We start from the raw sequence: 20562 nt of genomic DNA on the forward strand, positions 1-20562 counted from the left end.
CTTCAGACTTCCTTAGAAACACGATCCGCTTTTTGTTAAAAACAATCCCAACCCGGATGTTTTTCCCTCCCAGGTTTTACCAAGAGACACCTAACCCTCGACTTGGATCATCCCCTGCTCGTCAGCGCCCAGGAGCGACGTTCGATCCGAGGGGAAAGGCTGTGACAGATGGACAATATGTCTATTACCAACACGCCGACAAGCAACGACGCCTGTCTGAGCATCGTGCACAGCCTGATGTGCCACCGGCAGGGCGGGGAGAGCGAGACCTTCGCCAAGCGCGCCATCGAGAGCCTGGTCAAGAAGCTGAAGGAGAAGAAGGATGAGCTGGATTCTCTGATCACGGCTATCACCACCAACGGGGCTCACCCCAGCAAGTGTGTCACCATACAGAGAACGCTGGACGGGAGGCTCCAGGTGGGTCCTGCCGGCCTCTGCCCGGCCTGGAGGTTAAATGTTAAATTGTCAGTGTTGGGTTTTGCACGTTTTGAATGGCTCGGTGCTCCTCTGCCCCGGGAATTCCTGGCAGGGGAGCTTAGCGCCTCGTTCCTCTTCTCCTGGGGCAAAATCCTGCTGGGGAAGGTGGCCACACCCAGAGCCTCAGGCACAGGTTCTGCTTCTGACACCTTCTGCCCGAGGGTTTTATGGTGTTGGATGTTTTTAGTGTTTAGGGGTTTTAGTATTAGATCAGGGTTTAGTATTACAATTTTTTAGCATTTTTTACCTAAGAATCCCAGCCCTGGTTTAACTGTACACAAAGCCCTGACAGCAGCTTGTTTCTGTCGGGCACAGAACTTGAGTAAACACAAACCCGAAGTTTTTTTAGTATTTAGGGTTTTTAGGACTAGATTACTAGTTATTAGTCAGATTATTAGCTAGATGATGATGATGATGATGATGATGATTATTATTATTATTATTATTACTATGTTGTTAGTTATTAGATCATTAGTTTAGTATTAATATTTTTTACCTAAGAATCCCAGCCTTGGTTTAACTGTACACAAAGCCCTGACAGCAGCTTGTTTCTGTCGGGCACAGAACTTGAGTAAACACAAACTGTTTCTAACAAAACTGGTGTTTTTTAACCAAAAAGCCTGTTTTGGTGCTGGGGAGAGGTCGCAGCGGTGTTCTTTTAACACAAAAAGCCTGTTTGATGGTGGGGAGAGGTCGCAGCGGTGTTTGTCCCGTTCCCCGCGAGCCTGTCCCGTGTGGAATTGCCGGAATTCCCGAATTCCCTGATTTCCGTGTGTCCGGTTCCCAGGTGGCCGGCCGCAAGGGCTTCCCCCACGTCATCTACGCCCGTCTCTGGCGCTGGCCCGACCTGCACAAGAACGAGCTGAAGCACGTCAAGTACTGCCAGTACGCCTTCGACCTGAAATGCGACAGTGTCTGCGTCAACCCTTACCACTACGAGCGCGTGGTGTCGCCCGGCATCGGTGAGCGCACCCCCGGCTGGGAGCGGGAAACGTTTCTGGGTGTAAAAACCGCAGAATCGTTGAATTCATCAGTCGGCCGGTCACAAATTCACTAATTTCTGTGGTTAACCCTCCTTTTTTACCCGTGTTGCAGCTGGGGAGGGAAAGGCTGGTGTGTGGGTTTTGCTGAAGAAGCCTCCCTGCCTGTAACTTTTCTTTAAAAAGTCTTTTTTCTCTGTTTCTTTGGTTTTGCTGTATTTCTTCTATAATTTTTCTTTTTTTTTTTTTACTCTTGGATTTTTCAGCTCCCCCCTGGACTGAACTCTTCCGGGCTGATTACACAAAGTTATTAACCTTTGCAATTTGGTACATTTTTTTTCTTGTGAAAAAAAGTGGCACACTTCGTGTCTGAGGCACAAAATGGCCTCGAAATACGCAGTTCTTTTATCTTTATACTTATTTTTATACTTATTTTTATAGTTACCTTTATACTTATTTTTACCCAATTTTTTATATTATTTTTATATATTATTTTTATATATTATTTTTATATATTATTTTATATATTATTTTTATATATTATTTTTATATATTATTTTTATATATTATTTTTATATATTATTTTTTATGTTATTTTTTTATGTTATTTTTCTTAATGATCTAATGACTTATCTCCTCTGTGCTGCACTGTGGCATTTTCTATCCAATCACTTATTATTACCCAAAAACCTCTAGGAGAAGAACGTGAAGAAGAAAGAAGAAGGGACAAGGGACAACACCCTAAATCTTCTATTTTGCCTCCTGTTCTCTAAACTAACTTTTTCACCCAGTGATTTAAAAAATACTCTCTAATCTACACACTCACACTTTTAGCTTTCTTTCATCTAACTTTAACGTTTGTTTTCACGTATCACCATGCAAACACGCTGATGAATTTCACGTTATTTGAAATTTAGAGTTTTTCTGGATCTTGTAACTAAGTATCAGGAAGAAGGGCACACACTCTGAATTCCAGACCCCGACACTGCCGGGTTTGCGCGCGGTTCTTGGTGTGATTTAGAGGATGGGTTTGTCTGGTGGTGGCAGGGATAATAAGGGATAATTCCTAATGCTGGTAAGCATTTAAGCGTGTTCTGAGATCCCCGAGTTCATCCTGCGTGTCTCTGTGTTCCCTGTACAGATCTCTCGGGGCTGACGCTGCAGAGTTCAGGTGAGTAGCCGTGTGTTTCTGCGGGCACCAGCCCCGCCAGGCCCGCAGAAAACCTGCTTTTGGCCCTCCAAAAACCCCTTTTCCTCCCAAAATCCGGCTCAGTAGCGCGTCAGAGCGGGTATTGAGCAGAGCCTCCAGCAGAGCCTGCTCTCGCTGCTCCCTCCCTGTGAAACCCCCCAGGAAAACAAAATTCTCAGGGCTGAGAGCTGCTGGTTAATGAAAAATGCACCCAAAACTGCCCGCACCTGTAGGATGTGCTAATTAATTGGATTGGGAATGCTCAATGTGATTTAAGAAGCAGGATAAGGAGCAGAGAACAGAAATTCTGTAATTAGTTCTGCAGTTGGATGAAGGAGTCTGATATTCCCGCTTTCCCTGAAGCTGCGGAGGAGTTGGACATGGGAAAAAGAATCTGAGATTGTACAGCTGGTCAGTGCTTGATTTCAAAACTTGTTTTATTCTCCTCCCAGAGGACCTTAGAGGAGAGGGAAATCGGTGTGACCCAGCGATTTTAGCGCGTTATTAAAAGTGCGCAAAGATGAGCTAGGAAAAAAAAACCCCCAAACATCCCCAGAAACTTAACTTGGCACGCTTTGACCAGTGTGCTCACCCCTGCTAACCTTGTTATTATTTCTATTACTCGTTATTGATTGTTACCTCTGTCTTCTGAGGAGTGATCCCAGCGCCAAAGCTGAATTTCAATAGTTCCATTATTTAAGGAAATAATTTCATTAGATATTATCAGATATTATTAGATCATATATGTTATTATTATATACATTATATATATTATATCATATATATTAATATAATATATATTAATATAATATATAATATGTTAATATAATAGAATATATATGTTAATATAATAGAATATAAAATATTATATACAATATAAATTATAATAAATTATATAAATATTATCTATAAAATATATAATATAATAATATAATATAATACAATAATATAATATAATACAATATAATATAGTGTAATATAATATAATATAATATAATATAATATAATGTAATATAATATAATACAATATAATATAATACAATATAATATAATACAATATAATATAATGTAATATAATTATAATACAATACAATATAATATAATACAACACAATACAATACAATATAATATAATTTATTGTTACTATCATTATCATTATCGTTATTATTATTATCATTATCATCATTATCATTATCATTATTAGATATTATCATTAAATAATTTCATTGTCTGGTGCCGGTGTCTGGACACACCGTAAGCGTTCCCTTGTGCTGCTCTTGCAGCAGGGAACAGGCTCTGAGCTGTTCTATTCTGCTTCAGAAGGCAGCACGGGAGGCAGTGAGGCGTAGGAGTTAGCAGAAATAAACGCAGAAATACAGAAATAATTCCCACAAAAAATTCCCCCCCAAAAAATTCCCCAGAATTCCCCAAAATTCCCCAAAAAATTCCCCACATTCCCCAAAAAATTCCCCCAAATTCCCCACAAAATTCCCCACATTCCCCAAAAAATTCCCCAAAATTCCCCAAAAAATTCCCCAGAATTCCCCAAAATTCCCAAAAAAATTCCCCACATTCCCCAAAAAATTCCCCAAAAAATTCCCCAAAATTCCCCAAAAAATTCCCCAGAATTCCCCAAAATTCCCAAAAAAATTCCCCACATTCCCCAAAAAATTCCCCAGAATTCCCCAAAAAAATTCCCCAAAATTCCCCAAAATTCCCCAAAATTCCCAAAATTCCCCGAAATTCCCAAAAATTCCCAAAATTCCCCGAAATTCCCCAAAAAAAGCCAAAAATTCCTTTTGAATTGAGCTGAGCCCTGCTGCCATGAGGCTGGCCAGAGTGAGCAGCTGAGAAAATCACTTTATTTCCTCTTGTTGGCTGTGTGCTGGGGTGCCCACATTCCCAAAATTCCCCCCAAAATTCGCCAAAATTCCTCAAAAATTTCTCCAGACTTCCCCAAAATTCCCCAAAAATTTCCCCAAAATTCCCCAAAAAATTCCCCAAAATTCCCCAAAAAATTCCCCAGAATTCCCCAAAATTTGGCAGAAGGAGCAGCCGAGGAGAACACTTTATTTCCTCTTGTTGGCTGTGTGCTGGGGTGCCCACATTCCCAAAATTCCCCCCAAAATTCCCCAGAAAATTCCCCACATTCCCCAAAAAATTCCCCAAAATTCCCCAAAAAATTCCCCAAAATTCCCCAAAAAATTCCCCAAAATTCCCCAAAATTTGGCAGAGCGAGCAGCCGAGGAGAACACTTTGTTTCCTCTTGTTGGCTGTGTGCTGGGGTGCCCACATTCCCAAAATTCCCCAAAATTCCCCCCAAAATTCCCCGAAATTCCCCAAAATTCCCCCAAAAATTCCCCAGAATTCCCCAAAATTCCCAAAAACACCCCAAAATTCCCCAAAAATTTCTCCAGAATTCCCCAAAATTCCCCAGAATTTGGCAGAGCGAGCAGCCGAGGAGAACACTTTGTTTTCTTGTGTTGGCTGTGTGCAGGGGTGCCCGCGTTCCCCAAAATCCCAAGAATTCCCCCAAAAAGTTCCCCAGAATTCCCGAAAATTCCCCGAAAAAAGCCAGAAATTCCTTTTGAATTGACGTTGGGCCCTGCTGCCGTGGGGCTGGGCAGAGCGAGCAGCCCGGCTCCGCTCCGCGCACGCCTCGGTGCCCCAGCGCCGAGCCCCGCTGTCCGAGCCCCGCTGTCCGGCTGTGCCGCAGGGACACCCCTGGGCTCTCGGCCGGTTCGGACCCGGCCGGCAGCGTCCCCGAGCGTCCCCTCTGGTGTCCCCACAGCTCCCTCCAGCATGCTGGTGAAGGACGAGTACGTGCACGACTACGAGGGGCAGCCGTCGCTGTCGTCGGCCGAGGGCCACTCGGTGCAGACCATCCAGCACCCCCCCAGCAACCGGGCGTCCTCGGAGCCCTACAGCGCCCCGGCCATGCTGGCCCCCGCCGAGGCCAGCACCACCAGCACCACCAACTTCCCCAACATTCCCGTGGCCTCCACAAGTAAGGGGATGGGGCTGCCCGCGGCGCTGAGCGGGGCCGTGGCGCCGGGGTCGGGTCCTGGGGGTCTCTCCTGGCTCTGAGCAGCAGCAGGTGGGAACCAGAGCGGCGCTCCGGCGGCTCCCTGCGCTGCTGTGTGCCGGAGGCTGGGCGTCAGGGTGTCAGAGCTGAGCTCCGACAGAGCCTCGTGCCTGTCCTGGGATAGCTGCCGCAGAAATCGAGGAGTTTTGTTGTTGTCTTGCGGCAAAGGAGTGTGCTGTGAGGGGCAGCACCCAGACATCCGCAGGCAGTTCTGTAGTTTCAACAGCACCGTTTTCACAGCGGTTCTCACGGTTCGTGTTTGATGTTTCCAGCCTTGGAGAGCTGCCTCGGGGTTTTTGTTGCTTTTCTGCGCGTCTGGTGCCAGTGGAGGAGTTTGTGTCCGCCCCTCGGTGCAGCGGGACATCCAAGCGTCCTGCAGCCCATCCCCGCCCCTGTGCGCACCAAGAATGTGTGAACACGGCTGGTGTCACCACCAGATCCGAGCTGTGGCGAGACAGTGATCTGATAACCCCCCTTCATCTCAGCTGATGACTTTCTGGCTCAAAGTGCCGACGTTTGTAGCATCGCCGTGTCTTTATTTGTGCCCAGCAGAGATAAAGGGGGTGTGGGTTGTTAATTGTGCTAATTGTGCTGCCTCTGCACTGCAGTTTGTAGTGGTAACCTCTTCTCGGCGGTGCCGTAATCGTCAGAGGCAAGTGACAAAAAAAAAAAAAAACAGCTCATTTTTATGTTTTACTGCAAGTTGTGGATGTGTTAAATTCTGCCAGCCACACCAGCGTGAGAGTGCGAGTGTAATTGTGAAAGTGTTGATGAGTTCAGCGTTAATGGCTGAGCTGAAGCCTTTTGCAGTCGGATTCTGTTCACCTGAAATATCCGCAGTTTCAATCTTGGATAATTCTTGGGATATTTATTTGGGAGGAAAGAAAGAGAGAAAAAAAAAAGAAAATAAAAAAGAAGCAGGGTGTTTCTGAGCCCAGCGCTGTGTGCAGCTTTATTGAGACAGTGTTTATAAAAACAGAGCACTGCTCAGAGTGTTTTGGAGGAGCACGAATGTAAGCAGGTGTCCTCCTGGGGAACAGCAGCTAAAACACCTTGGGAACAGGCTGGAGCTGCTGCTGCTGCTGCTGCTGGCCTCTCTGGGTTCACACTGACCCCGTTCCCAGCAGAGGAGGTGGTGGAGGTGTGTCCCCTTCTCCCCTCCCGCTGCTGCTGGCCTGTTTGGGATCACACTGAGCCTGTTCCCAGCCCAGGTGGTGATGGTGATGCTGGTGCTGTGTCCCCTTGTCCCCTCCCGCTGCTGCTGGCCTCTCTGGGATCACACTGAGCCTGTTCCCAGAGGTGATGGTGCTGTATCCTCCTCTCCCCTCCCGCTGCTGCTGGCCTGTTTGGGATCACACTGACCCCGTTCCCAGAGGTGATGGTGCTGTGTCCCCTTGTCCCCTCCCGCGCTGAGAAGCGAGGTGTGAGCGCAGCGAGGACGGGGCTGACGTTCCGAGTTCTCACAGCTCCTGGAGCCCTAGGGCGCAGATTCAGGATGGTCAGGGGTGTCAGAGTGTCGCACAGCCACCCGCTGCCCGGTGTTCCGCCCCGGGTTTCCTGGCGGGTGGAGAAGCAGGAGGTCCCGGCAGGGAAGCCGTGGGAGCCGTGCGGCGCAGTGCCCTCGGCGCGGGGCGTGTTCTCCCGGCCAGCAGCGCCGAGCTGGTGTGGATCACCGTCCTGGAACGTTCATCCATAGGTAGTGTGTTCTTTCACCAGGTCAACCTCCCAGTATATTGACAGGTAGCCATAGTGATGGACTCTTACAGATTGCTTCAGGGCCGGGAGCTCAGCAGAATGGGTTCACAGCCCAGCCAGCCACTTACCACCACAGTGAGTATGGCCCTGCGCCTGCCCTCGGCCCGCTCAGCCCGCTTTCCCAGCGCCCAGGAGCAGCAGAGGAGCCGCAGGGAGCGCCGGGCCGCCTCGCCCAGCCGCCGGCCTTGTCTTTGCAGACAGTACCACCAGCTGGACCGGGAGCCGCACGGCCGCCTACACCCCGACCATCCCGCACCACCAGAACGGACACCTGCAGCACCACCCGCCCATGCACCCCGGGCACTACTGTGAGCACCGCGCGCCGCCCCGCGGGCTGGCTGTCACTGTGTGTGTCGCTGTGTGTGTGTCACTGTGTGTCACTGTGTGTGTCTGTGTCACTGTGTGTCACTGTGTGTGTCTGTGTGTCACTGTGTGTGTCTGTGTCACTGTGTGTGTCACTGTCACTGTGTGTGTCACTGTGTGTGTCTGTGTCACTGTGTGTGTCACTGTGTGTCACTGTGTGTGTCTGTGTCACTGTGTGTGTCACTGTGTCTGTGTGTCACTGTGTGTGTCACTGTGTGTGTCTGTGTCACTGTGTGTGTCTGTGTGTGTCACTGTGTGTCACTGTGTGTGTCTGTGTCACTGTGTGTCACTGTGTGTCACTGTGTGTGTCTGTGTGTCACTGTGTATGTCACTGTGTCACTGTGTGTGTCACTGTGTGTCACTGTGTGTGTCTGTGTGTCACTGTGTGTGTCTGTGTCACTGTGTGTGTCACTGTGTGTCACTGTGTGTGTCTGTGTGTCACTGTGTGTGTCACTGTGTGTGTCTGTGTCACTGTGTGTGTCACTGTGTGTCACTGTGTGTGTCTGTGTGTCACTGTGTGTCTGTGTCACTGTGTGTGTCTGTGTGTCACTGTGTGTGTCTGTGTCACTGTGTGTGTCACTGTGTCACTGTGTGTGTCACTGTGTGTCACTGTGTGTGTCTGTGTGTCACTGTGTGTCTGTGTCACTGTGTGTGTCTGTGTGTCACTGTGTGTCACTGTGTGTGTCTGTGTGTCACTGTGTGTCACTGTGTGTGTCACTGTGTGTCACTGTGTGTGTCACTGTGTGTCACTGTGTGTGTCACTGTGTGTCACTGTGTGTCACTGTGTGTGTCACTGTGTCACTGTGTGTGTCACTGTGTGTCACTGTGTGTGTCTGTGTGTCACTGTGTGTCTGTGTCACTGTGTGTGTCTGTGTGTCACTGTGTGTCACTGTGTGTGTCTGTGTGTCACTGTGTGTCACTGTGTGTGTCACTGTGTGTCACTGTGTGTGTCACTGTGTGTCACTGTGTGTGTCACTGTGTGTCACTGTGTGTCACTGTGTGTGTCACTGTGTGTGTCTGTGTGTGTCACTGTGTGTGTCAGTGTCACTGTGTGTGTCACTGTGTGTCACTGTGTGTGTCTGTGTGTCACTGTGTGTCACTGTGTGTGTCACTGTGTGTCACTGTGTGTGTCACTGTGTGTGTCACTGTGTGTGTCTGTGTGTGTCACTGTGTGTCAGTGTCACTGTGTCACTGTGTGTCACTGTGTGTGTCACTGTGTGTGTCACTGTGTGTCACTGTGTGTGTCTGTGTCACTGTGTGTCACTGTGTGTGTCTGTGTGTGTCTGTGTGTCACTGTGTGTGTCACTGTGTGTGTCACTGTGTGTGTCACTGTGTGTCACTGTGTGTGTCACTGTGTGTGTCACTGTGTGTCACTGTGTGTGTCACTGTGTGTGTCACTGTGTGTCACTGTGTGTCACTGTGTGTCACTGTGTGTCTGTGTGTCACTGTCACTGTGTGTGTCACTGTGTGTCACTGTGTGTGTCACTGTGTGTGTCACTGTGTGTGTCACTGTGTCACTGTGTGTGTCTGTGTGTCACTGTGTGTCACTGTGTCACTGTGTGTCACTGTGTGTGTCACTGTATCACTGTGTGTCACTGTCACTGTGTGTGTCACTGTGTGTCACTGTGTCCCCATGTCCCCGTGTCCCTGTTTCCTGTGTCCCCATGTCCCCATGTCCCCATGTCCCCATGTCCCTGTGTCCCCATGTCCCCATGTCCCCGTGTCCCCGTGTCGGGGGCACAGCTGCTCAGGGATCTCCCCACGTTCCCCCCATGTCACACCAAAGCACCCCAGAGAGCCCCAGTGTCCCCTGCAGGGCACACGGGGACATGGGGACATGGGGACAGGGACACGGGGACACAGGGACAGATGGACACAGGGACAGATGGACACAGCGACAGGGACACAGGGACAGAGGGACATGGGGACAGAGGGACATGGGGACACAGGGACAGGGACATGGGGACAGGGACAGATGGACACAGGGACACGGGGACACAGCGACAGGGACATGGGGACACAGGGACAGATGGACACAGGGACACGGGGACACAGGGACACAGGGAGTCAGTTCATGAGGGCGTTAGCACACTGACTCAGAGATATTTTTTATCTGTGAAATAAAACAACAAACCACTGTACTGGGGTACAGGAGGTGGGGGGAGGGAAAAGCAGTGCTCAGGCTGCTGTTGTAGGGGTCCAGCAGCGCAGGAAATGCATTACTGGGCTGCAGGGGGTTAAAAACACTCCCACACAAATGAAAGATTTCTAAATGTTGTTGTAGCAGAGAGCTGGAGCAGTTTATTTTGTAATAGTTTTTATTAGAATGCTCCCCATATTAGAACATGTATTTCCTGTATTAGAAGACAGATATTCTAGTACAGCTCAGCTGCCTGCAGCAGGTGTTGTTGTTGGAGGGCAGAATTTCCTGTAAATTGACCTCAGAATGTGTTTGCAGCCTGTCTGTGCCAGTCAGTGCTGTTGTTAATGCCCACCCCTCTGTTCCTGGGGGTCCCACTCCGCTCACCCTGCTGTTGGTCAGCTCTGGCTGTAAATGATTTTCAGCACACGTGTGTCTCTCCAGAATTGGTGTTTGTGGTGCCACGCCGAGCTTTTCTCGGCTGCCGCCTTCCCTCGCTCATCAGAGCCGCGTGTTTTGACACCTCCCTGCCCTGACACCTCGCTGCAAAAGCTGCTGTTGCTCAGAACGCTTTGGGTTTCCCCCCTGCTGCCTCGGGGACCGCGTTCCTAGAGGGGACAGAACAACCCGACTCCAGACTGTGTGCAGCTTATTATTCTTTAGAAAAACGTGTTCTTCCCCGGGGCTTTTTTCCCTCCTGAGCGGTTGTTGGTGGTGACGCAGCGCACAGCGCTGGACAGCTTGTTCTGTGACCCACGAGGCTAACGAGGGGTGGTTTCCTGGGAGAGCAGTTTTAGGGGAGAAAACCTGTTTTTTTGCTGCTGTGGAACAAACCTCGTGTTCTCTTTTCAAGGGCCAGTCCACAACGAGCTCGCATTCCAGCCTCCTATATCCAACCATCCCGGTGAGTAGAGCCTGAAACACAGCGCTGTGGGGGATGTGTGCCGTGAGGAGAGAGCAGCCTCGCTGCCATAAACCCTGGGTTCAGACGGGGTTTGTCCCGGCCTTTTGGGACACCTGGGTTTGGTTCAGGTGCCCCAGCCGGGCCCCAGAGCAGCGCTGTGCCACCACCAGAGCCCCCCGGGACCCCCGGCACAGACAGAGCCCTTGGGCCCCTTCCTGTGCCTTCACTTCAACTTGAGAACTTGTCCCTTCTCGCTGGGGCAGCGCTCTCTGCCGCAGCTGCAAGGTGGTGGTGTGTGTTTAACAGGTGGTGTTGTGTGCTTCGCAGGTGATGTTTTGTGTTTAACAGGTGATATTCTGTGTTTAAAAGGTGATATTTTGTGTTTAACGCTGTTCCCTGCAGAGGAGCAGTGAGACGCTCAAAAAGCCGAAAGGTTAAACTTGCCAGCAGTAAAATGTTGATAACTTGCTGGGCAGATTTACCTGTAGCTAAATTTCAGGTGGAATTGCCACTTTCCCAGTGTTTGACGTTGTTTGGTGTCTCTCAGGGTGTTTATTTCATGCTGCTGAGTGCTGCTGGGGCTGCCCCAGCCCTGGCGGTGTCCCCGGCCGGGCTGGATGAGGTGTCCCTGCCATGGCAGGGTCGGGATGACACGAGCCCTCAGCTCCCTCCTAGCCCAGCCCATTCTGGGATCCCACGGTTTGGGAGCTCCTGGGGAGGTTTTCCTGTTTTCCTCCTGGGAACGGATCGCTGCGGCCAGCCCGGGCCCCCAGGACGCAGAGAGAGCGGGGCTGGCGGCAGTTTGGGGCTCCCGGGTGTCCTCGGGGAGCAGCCCTCGGCGCACAGCCAGCTCTGGTGGCACAGTGGTGGCCGGGACCTGCCGGTGCTCTCAGCCGGCTCTCGGCGCGTGTTGGGACTCAGAGGATGCTCCAGGGAGAGCTGCTCCCCTGGCAGGGCGGGGATGGGGCTGCAGGAGACGCCTTTCCTTCGGGGCCGGCTCTCGCAGGAGCTCCTCTGCTTTCAGAGCACACCCCTGTGCTCTGTCCCATGCTCTGTCCTGTGTTCTGTCCCTCTGTCCCGTGTTCTGTCCCGTGCTCTGTCCTGTGTTCTGTCCCTCTGTCCCGTGCTCTGTCCCGTGCTCTGTCCTGTGCTCTGTCCCGTGCTCTGTCCCTCTGTCCCGTGCTCTGTCCCGTGCTCTGTCCCGTGCTCTGTCCCGTGCTCTGTCCCGTGTTCTGTCCCGTGCTCTGTCCCTCTGTCCCGTGCTCTGTCCCTCTGTCCCGTGCTCTGTCCCGTGCTCTGTCCCGTGCTCTGTCCCGTGCTCTGTCCCGTGTTCTGTCCCGTGCTCTGTCCCTCTGTCCCGTGCTCTGTCCCGTGCCCTGTCCCGTGCTCTGTCCCGTGCTCTGTCCCGTGCTCTGTCCCGTGCTCTGTCCCGTGTTCTGTCCCGTGCTCTGTCCCTCTGTCCCGTGCTCTGTCCCTCTGTCCCGTGCTCTGTCCCGTGCTCTGTCCCGTGCTCTGTCCCGTGCTCTGTCCCGTGTTCTGTCCCGTGCTCTGTCCCTCTGTCCCGTGCTCTGTCCCTCTGTCCCGTGCTCTGTCCCGTGCTCTGTCCCGTGCTCTGTCCCTCTGTCCCGTGCTCTGTCCCTCTGTCCTGTGCTCTGTCCCGTGCTCTGTCCCTCTGTCCTGTGCTCTGTCCCGTGCTCTGTCCCTCTGTCCTGTGCTCTGTCCCGTGCTCTGTCCCTCTGTCCTGTGCTCTGTCCCGTGCTCTGTCCCGTGTTCTGTCCTGTGTTCTGTCCCTCTGTCCCGTGCTCTGTCCCGTGTTCTGTCCCGTGCTCTGTCCCGTGCTCTGTCCCTCTGTCCCGTGCTCTGTCCCTCTGTCCCGTGCTCTGTCCCGTGTTCTGTCCTGTGCTCTGTCCCGTGCTCTGTCCCGTGCCCTGTCCCGTGCTCTGTCCCGTGCTCTGTCCCTCTGTCCCGTGCTCTGTCCCGTGCTCTGTCCCGTGCTCTGTCCCGTGCTCTGTCCCTCTGTCCCGTGCTCTGTCCCTCTGTCCCGTGCTCTGTCCCTCTGTCCCGTGCTCTGTCCCTCTGTCCCGTGCTCTGTCCCGTCCCCGGCGCTCTGCACGGGCAGCATCGCTGGGAGATCTTGGGTCTGCCTCCCCCGTGCCCTGCTCCCCAGCCCCGGGGGCTGCAGATGTCAGGGGGATCCCTTCCAGAGGAGGAAAACCCTTCCAGGTGCAGGATCCCTCCTGGAAAATGGGATAACCCTTCTGAGGTGCAGGATCCTTCTTCTTGGAAGGGTTTTCCTCCTCTCCAGGAGGGATCTCCAGGAGGGATCCTTCACCGTGGAAGGGATGCCCCTGACGTCTGCAGGCTGTGTCAGAGGTGTTTTCAGCCAGCCCAGCCACGCACAGACACACGTGTGTCCCTCTGTGAGCAGAAGGGAATGTGTTAATGCAGGATAAAACCTGTCTGGAGGGACAAACTACACCCGTACAAAAACCTGTAGCGCTCCTGTGTGTGCTGGAGCAGCGAGGAGCCCGAGTGTGTTCGCTGCAGTGTGAGGTGTCCTGGGGCTGGCAGTGCGAGTGTGTCAGGGTGTATCAGGGTGTGTGTGTCAGTGTGTGTGTGTCAGTGTGTGTGTGTGTGTGTGTGTGTGTGTGTGTGTGTCAGTGTGTGTGTGTGTGTGTCAGTGTGTGTGTGTGTCAGTGTGTGTGTGTCAGTGTAACTGTGTCAGTGTGTGTGTGTGTGTGTGTGTGTCTGTGTGTGTCTGTGTGTGTCAGTGTGACTGTGTCCGTGTGGGGCTGTCAGTGTGACTGTGTCCGGGTGTGAACACCCACCACCAGCCGCGTGCTCCGGCCTGTCCCGGTGTCCCTGCTGTGCTGACGCGCTGTTGTTCAGCTCCAGAGTACTGGTGTTCCATCGCCTACTTTGAGATGGACGTGCAGGTCGGGGAGACGTTCAAGGTCCCCTCCAGCTGTCCCATTGTCACCGTGGACGGCTACGTGGACCCCTCGGGAGGGGACCGCTTCTGCCTGGGCCAGCTGTCCAACGTGCACCGGACAGAGGCCATCGAGAGAGCGAGGTACGCCCTGTCCCGCTGTCCCCTGGCGCTGCTGGCTCCTCCCGCGGGTGACAGCCGGGCTCGGTGGGGTGGGGGGAGCACGGCTGTGGGGTCTGTGGGGTGGGGGAGCATGGCTGTGGGGTCTGTCAGGGGATGCCAGGTGGGGTCTGGTGTCCCCAGAGTCACCCCAGTGTCCCCAGAGTCACCCCAGTGTCCCCAGACACAGGGCTCTGCTGTCCCCACACACCCCAATGTCCCCACACACCCCGCTGTCCCCACACACCCCAGTGTCCCCACACACCCCCCTGTCCCCCCACACCCCACTGTCCCCACACACCCCGCCGTCCCCCCACACCCCCCCGTCCCCACACACCCCGCTGTCCCCACACACCCCACTGTCCCCACACACCCCGCTGTCCCCACACACCCCGCTGTCCCCACACACCCCGCTGTCCCCACACACCCCGCTGTCCCCACACACCCCGCTGTCCCCAGCACGTCCCCCGGCGCTGACAGCCCCATTTCCCCGCAGGCTGCACATCGGCAAGGGCGTGCAGCTGGAGTGCAAGGGCGAGGGCGACGTCTGGGTGCGCTGCCTGAGCGACCACGCCGTCTTCGTCCAGAGCTACTACCTGGACAGGGAGGCGGGCCGCGCCCCCGGGGACGCCGTGCACAAGATCTACCCCAGCGCCTACATCAAGGTGGGACACGTGGGGGACACGGGGGGACACACAGGGGGACACACAGGGGGGACAGCGTTAATGCACCCCCTCCTCAGAAACCCCAGCCTGTGTAACGCGCTCACCGGGCGCTCCCAAAGCCCGCTGCCGCAGCAGTCAGTCTGTGCTTGGTGGCAGCTCTCTGTGTTTTTAGCCCCAGGATTCAGGGGGTGTTTTCAGCTTGCTGTTCGTTTCCAACAAAGAAAGCGGAGTTGTGGAGGCAGCAGGAGTTCAGGGCGTGTGACGTTGAAGTGTTGTGAGCGTGAAGCGATGGGGAGGCTGCATGGAAACAGATCGTTTTGGGGAGATTTGTACTCGGGTCTGCCTCTGACAGACTCTGAACTTGTGTGGGACAAGGCTCACTGACAAAAACAGCAATCCTGCCTTAAACTGCGCCAAATTCCCAGGGGTTTGTGTTTTTAACCATGAGGGTGAGAGAAACCCCAGGAGCTCTGTGATGAGCTCTCCAGGACCAGAGCAGAGCTCTGCACGTGTGTTAAATAGCGTTCAGTGCTCACCGAGGTACCAAACACAGCCTGCATTTGGTATTGATTCATTGATACCAAACACAGCCTGCATTTGACATTCAGAATTTGGCATTAATTCATTGACACCAAACACAGCCTGCATTTGGCATTAATTCATTGATACCAAACGAAACCTGCATTTGGCATTGATTCATTGATACCAAACGAAACCTGCATTTGGCATTAATTCATTGATACCAAACGAAACCTGCATTTGTCATTCAGAATTTGGCATTAATTCACTGATACCAAACACAGCCTGCATTTGGCATTAATTCATTGATACCAAACGAAACCTGCATTTGTCATTCAGAATTTGGCATTAATTCACTGATACCAAACACAGCCTGCATTTGGCATTCATTCATTGATACCAAACAAAACCTGCATTTGGCATTAATTCATTTATACCAAACACAGCCTGCATTTGGCATTCATTCATTGACACCGAATGGAACCAGCATTTGGCATTAATTATTTGGCATTAATTCATTTATACCAAATGGAACCAGCATTTGTCATTCATTATTTGGCATTAATTCATCGACACCAAATGGAACCTGCATTTGGCATTAATTCATTTATACCAAATGGAACCTGCATTTGGCATTAATTATTTGGCATTCATTCATTGACACCGAATGGAAACTGCATTTGGCATTCAGAATTTGGCATTAATTCATTTATACCAAATGAAACCAGCATTTGTCATTCATTATTTGGCATTCATTCATTGATACCAAATGGAACCTGCATTTGGCATTAATTCATTTATACCAAATGGAACCTGCATTTGGCATTAATTCATTTATACCAAATGGAACCTGCATTTGGCATTAATTCATTTATACCAAATGGAACCTGCATTTGGCATTAATTCATTTATACCAAATGGAACCTGCATTTGGCATTAATTCATTGATACCAAACACAGCCTGCACCTGGCATTCAGAATTTGGCATTAATTCATTGATACCAAATGGAACCTGAATTTGGCATTCAGAATTTGGCACTAATTCACTGACACCGAATGGAACCCACATTTGGCACTCAGAATTTGTTACTCATTCATTCAAACGGATCCTGCAGCCTCGGGGCTGTCAGTCCCTGTATTCCTTTCGGACAGGCTGTCACGCTTGAGTGACACAGAGCGGTCCTCCTGGGGTGTTTCAGTTTATACGTGTGTTTTTCTGGGTTTTTGAGAAAGCAGCAGGGATTTAATCTGCCTGTGTGCCCCTTCAGACACGGGGTTCTGCTTTGGGCAGGCTCTGCTGCTGCCAGGGCTGGGGACATCGTCAGAAGGATTAGGGTTGGACTGGGGATTAGCGGGTTAGAAACCGAGACGGGTTTGCAGTTCCCCGGGTGGCTGTGGGGCTGGAGCTGTGGGGCCGTGGGGATGTGGGGATGTGGGGATGGAGCTGTGGGGCTGTGGGGCTGGAGCTGTGGGGCTGTGGGGCTGTGGGCATGTGGGGCTGGAGCTGTGGGGCCGTGGGGATGTGGGGGTGTGGGGATGGAGCTGTGGGGCTGTGGGGCTGGAGCTGTGGGGCTGTGGGCATGTGGGGCTGGAGCTGTGGGGCCGTGGGGATGTGGGGATGTGGGGATGGAGCTGTGGGGCTGTGGGGCTGGAGCTGTGGGGCTGTGGGCATGTGGGGCTGGAGCTGTGGGGCCGTGGGGATGTGGGGATGTGGGGATGGAGCTGTGGGGCTGTGGGGCTGGAGCTGTGGGGCTGTGGGCATGTGGGGCTGGAGCTGTGGGGCCGTGGGGATGTGGGGATGTGGGGCTGTGGGGATGGAGCTGTGGGGATGTGGGGCTGTGGGGATGGAGCTGTGGGGCAGTGGGGATGTGGGGCTGTGGGGATGTGGGGCTGGAGCTGTGGGGCTGTGGGGATGTGGGGCTGGAGCTGTGGGGCTGTGGGGATGTGGGGCTGTGGGGATGGAGCTGTGAGGCTGTGGGGCTGTGGGGATGTGGGGATGTGGGGCTGTGGGGCCGTGGGGCTGTGAGGCTGTGGGGCTGTGGGGATGTGGGGATGTGGGGCTGTGGGGCCGTGGGGCTGTGAGGCTGTGGGGCTGTGGGGATGTGGGGATGTGGGGCTGTGGGGCCGTGGGGCTGTGGGGCTGGAGCTGTGGGGCCGTGGGGATGTGGGGCTGTGGGGATGTGGGGCTGTGGGGCTGTGGGGATGGAGCTGTGGGGCTGTGGGGCTGGAGCTGTAGGGCCATGGGGATGTGGGGCTGTGGGGATGTGGGGCAGTGGGGCAGTGGAGCTATGGGATAGTGGGGCTATGGAGCAGTGTGGCTATGGGGCAGTGGGGCCGTGTGGCTCTGGGGCTCTGTGGCTATAGGGCTGTGGGGCCAGGGGGCAGTGTGGCTATGGGGCAGTGGGGCTGTGTGGCTCTGTGGCTATAGGGCTGTGGGGCCATGGGGCAGTGTGGCTATGGGGCAGCGGTGCCGTGGGTCTGAGCCCGTGTGTGTTTCCTCCTGGCAGGTGTTCGACCTGCGGCAGTGCCACCGGCAGATGCAGCAGCAGGCGGCCACCGCGCAGGCCGCCGCCGCAGCCCAGGCCGCCGCCGTGGCCGGCAACATCCCCGGGCCGGGCTCCGTCGGGGGCATCGCGCCGGCCATCAGTGAGTACGGCACGGCCTGCCTCCGCTGTGGGGCACGGCTCGGGGGGCACGGCTCCATCCCTGCCCCACACAGCACTGTGGGGCACGGCTTGTGGGGCACAGCTTGGGGGGCACAGCTCTGTGGGGCTCAGCTCCATCCCTGCCCCATACAGCTCGGGGGGCACGGCTTGTGGGGCACAGCTCGGGGGGTACAGCTTGGGGGGTACAGCAGTGACCCCTCTCCCGGCACATCTGTGGGATCAGTGGGGCAGCTCTCAGCGGGGCAGCTGTCAGTGGGGCAGCTCTCTATGGGGCAGCACAGTGTCACCATGCCCCCTCTCCCGGCAGGTCTGTGGGGCAGTGGGGCAGCTCTGTGGATCTATGGGGCAGCTCTGTGGATCTATGGGGCAGCACAGTGTCACCGTGCCCCCTCTCCCGGCAGGTCTGTCGGCCGCGGCCGGCATCGGCGTGGACGACCTGCGCCGGCTGTGCATCCTGCGGATGAGCTTCGTGAAGGGCTGGGGGCCCGACTACCCCCGGCAGAGCATCAAGGAGACGCCGTGCTGGATCGAGATCCACCTGCACCGCGCGCTGCAGCTGCTGGACGAGGTGCTGCACACCATGCCCATCGCCGACCCGCAGCCCCTGGACTGACCCCGCCGCCGCCCCGGGGAGGCTGCCGTGTAAAATACCCTTCTGTTCATAACCTCCAGATATATTTTACTTCCCTTCTGCTTAACCTTCTGAAAACAGGTTTTAAAAATGTGTTTGCCGCCTTGCTCTCAGCAGGAAGAGTGGGAACGCGCGGGGTTGGGGTTGTTGGGGTTGTTTCCAGAAGGCGGTGGCCGTGACACGGGGCCTGGGGCGGAGGGTGAAGGCTTTACAGAGACTCGGGGTTGTTCCCTTCGGAACTCTCCTTCCCTGTCACGGCGCCTCGCTGACCAGCCTCACGGGAGCCTTTTGTATGCAGAATATATATTATATATATATTTATATCTGAAAATCCCTCCTAGTAGTTAAAAACATTTACCTTGTAGCAACTTTAAAATTCCAGCTAATTTGTGATATTCTGTTTAGGGAACAGTAGTTAACAGGAGAATTCTTTATTTTGTTGATGATCACCTTATGATTTTTCCAGGTTAAAGCCTAGCAGCTGCCAAAAAGCGAGGGGATGACACATACGTTGTTGGCATTGGTCACAAACTTCGTTAGTTTTTAAAGCAAAAAAAAAAAAAAAAAAAAAAAGACATCGTAGATTTTTTATTTCCATAACCACCTGAGTTTTAAAACACTAAAGGAAGCGGATGCTCTCAGTGCTGGCACTCGCTTTAAGGTGAAACACCCAGCAGGCAGCGTTGCCACTGAGATCTCATCGCGAGTGCCTGATGGCAGGAACGTGTTTTCATAATTACTACTGACTTCTATGATTTTACTCAAAAAAAGAAAAAAACCCCTTTTAGCATGTGCTACGGTTGGATTTGCATGACTCTTTTTACTGGCGTGTATCACGGGAAGTACGTACGGTAACCCACGGGTGTTTAGGGCCGGGTTTTTGTATCTGTTCACCATTTCCACTCAGGGCAAGATGGCAAACCTGTTTTTATTCCTCCTGGTTGTTTCAGCCCTCTGCCATCGGTGAGCGCAGCAGGGGCAGTGGCTCCGGGACACGTCTGCGCCGTCTCTAGCTCCAGTGACAATAAAAGGCTGGAAACCCCCTTTGTAAACATTCAGCTTGTGAAACCTCCATCTCAGCCACGGGCTCCTTCCCGCAGCCGGGGCAGCGGCAACGGCCGGGGGAGAGTCAGCAGCCGGGGCAGGATCAGCAGCTGGGGCAGGATCAGCTGGGGCAGGATCAGCAGCTGGGGCAGGATCATGAGCCAGGGCGGGATCAGCTGGGGCAGGATCAGCAGCCGGGGCAGGATCAGCAGCCGGGGCAGGATCAGCAGCTGGGGCAGGATCATGAGCCAGGGCAGGATCAGCTGGGGCAGGATCAGCTGGGGCAGGATCAGCAGCTGGGGCAGGATCAGCTGGGGCAGGATCAGCAGCTGGGGCAGGATCAGCCGGGGGAGCCAGCCGTGGGAGGGGTTCCTGATGGGTTAAACCTGCTTCGCTTGCTGTGGCTGCTCCTCGGTGAAAGCCTGGCCAGGTCACCTCTGTCCTGTCACCTCTGTCTGTGCTGTCACCTCTGTGCTCATCACCTCTGTCTGTCTGTCACCCCTGTCTGTGCTGTCACCCCTGTCTGTGCTGTCACCCCTGTCTGTCTGTCACCCCTGTCCGTGCTGTCACCCCTGTCCGTGCTGTCACCCCTGTCCGTCTGTCCGGGGCTGAGGAGGGGGCCGGGGCGGCGCAGGGCAGGGCTCAGCAGCACTGAGACCCCCGGCCTGCGCTCTGCTCCCGGGTTTTGGCTCCGGGGCTGTTTGGCTTTGCCCGGCAGGGACCCCGCACCCCTCGCTGGCCTCTTGGGGTTTTGGTTGTGCCGAAATGGGAGCGGCTGGTTCAGCGTGCTGCTGCTGCTGCTGCTGCGTGCCTTTCATCCCCAGAGAGCTCAGTCGCCAAGGAGAGATCTTGGGCAGATGTTCTGCAGCTCTCCACCTGCGGCGCAGGACACGGACAGCCCGAAATGTTCGGAACAGAACAATACCTGATGATTTTATTGCAGGAAATCACTGCATGCACATCAGGAGGAGTCAGAGGCAGTAAAAGCTGAAAAGGCATTCATCCCCTCCACCGAGCAGCTCCCAAAAGGGCGCTCTTGCAGCTGTGGAACGAGAC

General features: G+C 53.7%; 1 protein-coding gene across 2 annotated transcripts; it reads left to right on the forward strand.

Annotated features, from left to right (window-relative positions):
* The first annotated feature begins 73 nt into the window (after positions 1-73).
* On the forward strand, positions 74-19520 carry LOC102113882 (SMAD family member 4). Of its 2 annotated transcripts, XM_005528061.3 has the most exons (11): positions 74-417; positions 1265-1439; positions 2599-2628; positions 5438-5653; positions 7448-7561; positions 7684-7794; positions 10843-10893; positions 13783-13966; positions 14478-14646; positions 17673-17811; positions 18233-19520. In XM_005528061.3, the coding sequence occupies exons 1-11, from the start codon at positions 169-171 to the stop codon at positions 18442-18444; spliced, it is 1650 nt and encodes a 549-aa protein (XP_005528118.1). In that variant the 5' UTR covers positions 74-168; the 3' UTR covers positions 18445-19520. The 2 variants fall into 2 exon arrangements, with proteins under 2 accessions (XP_005528118.1, XP_014112539.1); XM_014257064.2 differs by lacking the exon at positions 7448-7561.
* The last annotated feature ends 1042 nt before the right edge of the window (positions 19521-20562 follow it).

Source organism: Pseudopodoces humilis, chromosome 4, assembly GCF_049639895.1.
Source record: "Pseudopodoces humilis isolate 2021_Gansu_Grassland_sample_001 chromosome 4, ASM4963989v1, whole genome shotgun sequence".
Classification (NCBI taxonomy): Eukaryota; Metazoa; Chordata; class Aves; order Passeriformes; family Paridae; genus Pseudopodoces; species Pseudopodoces humilis.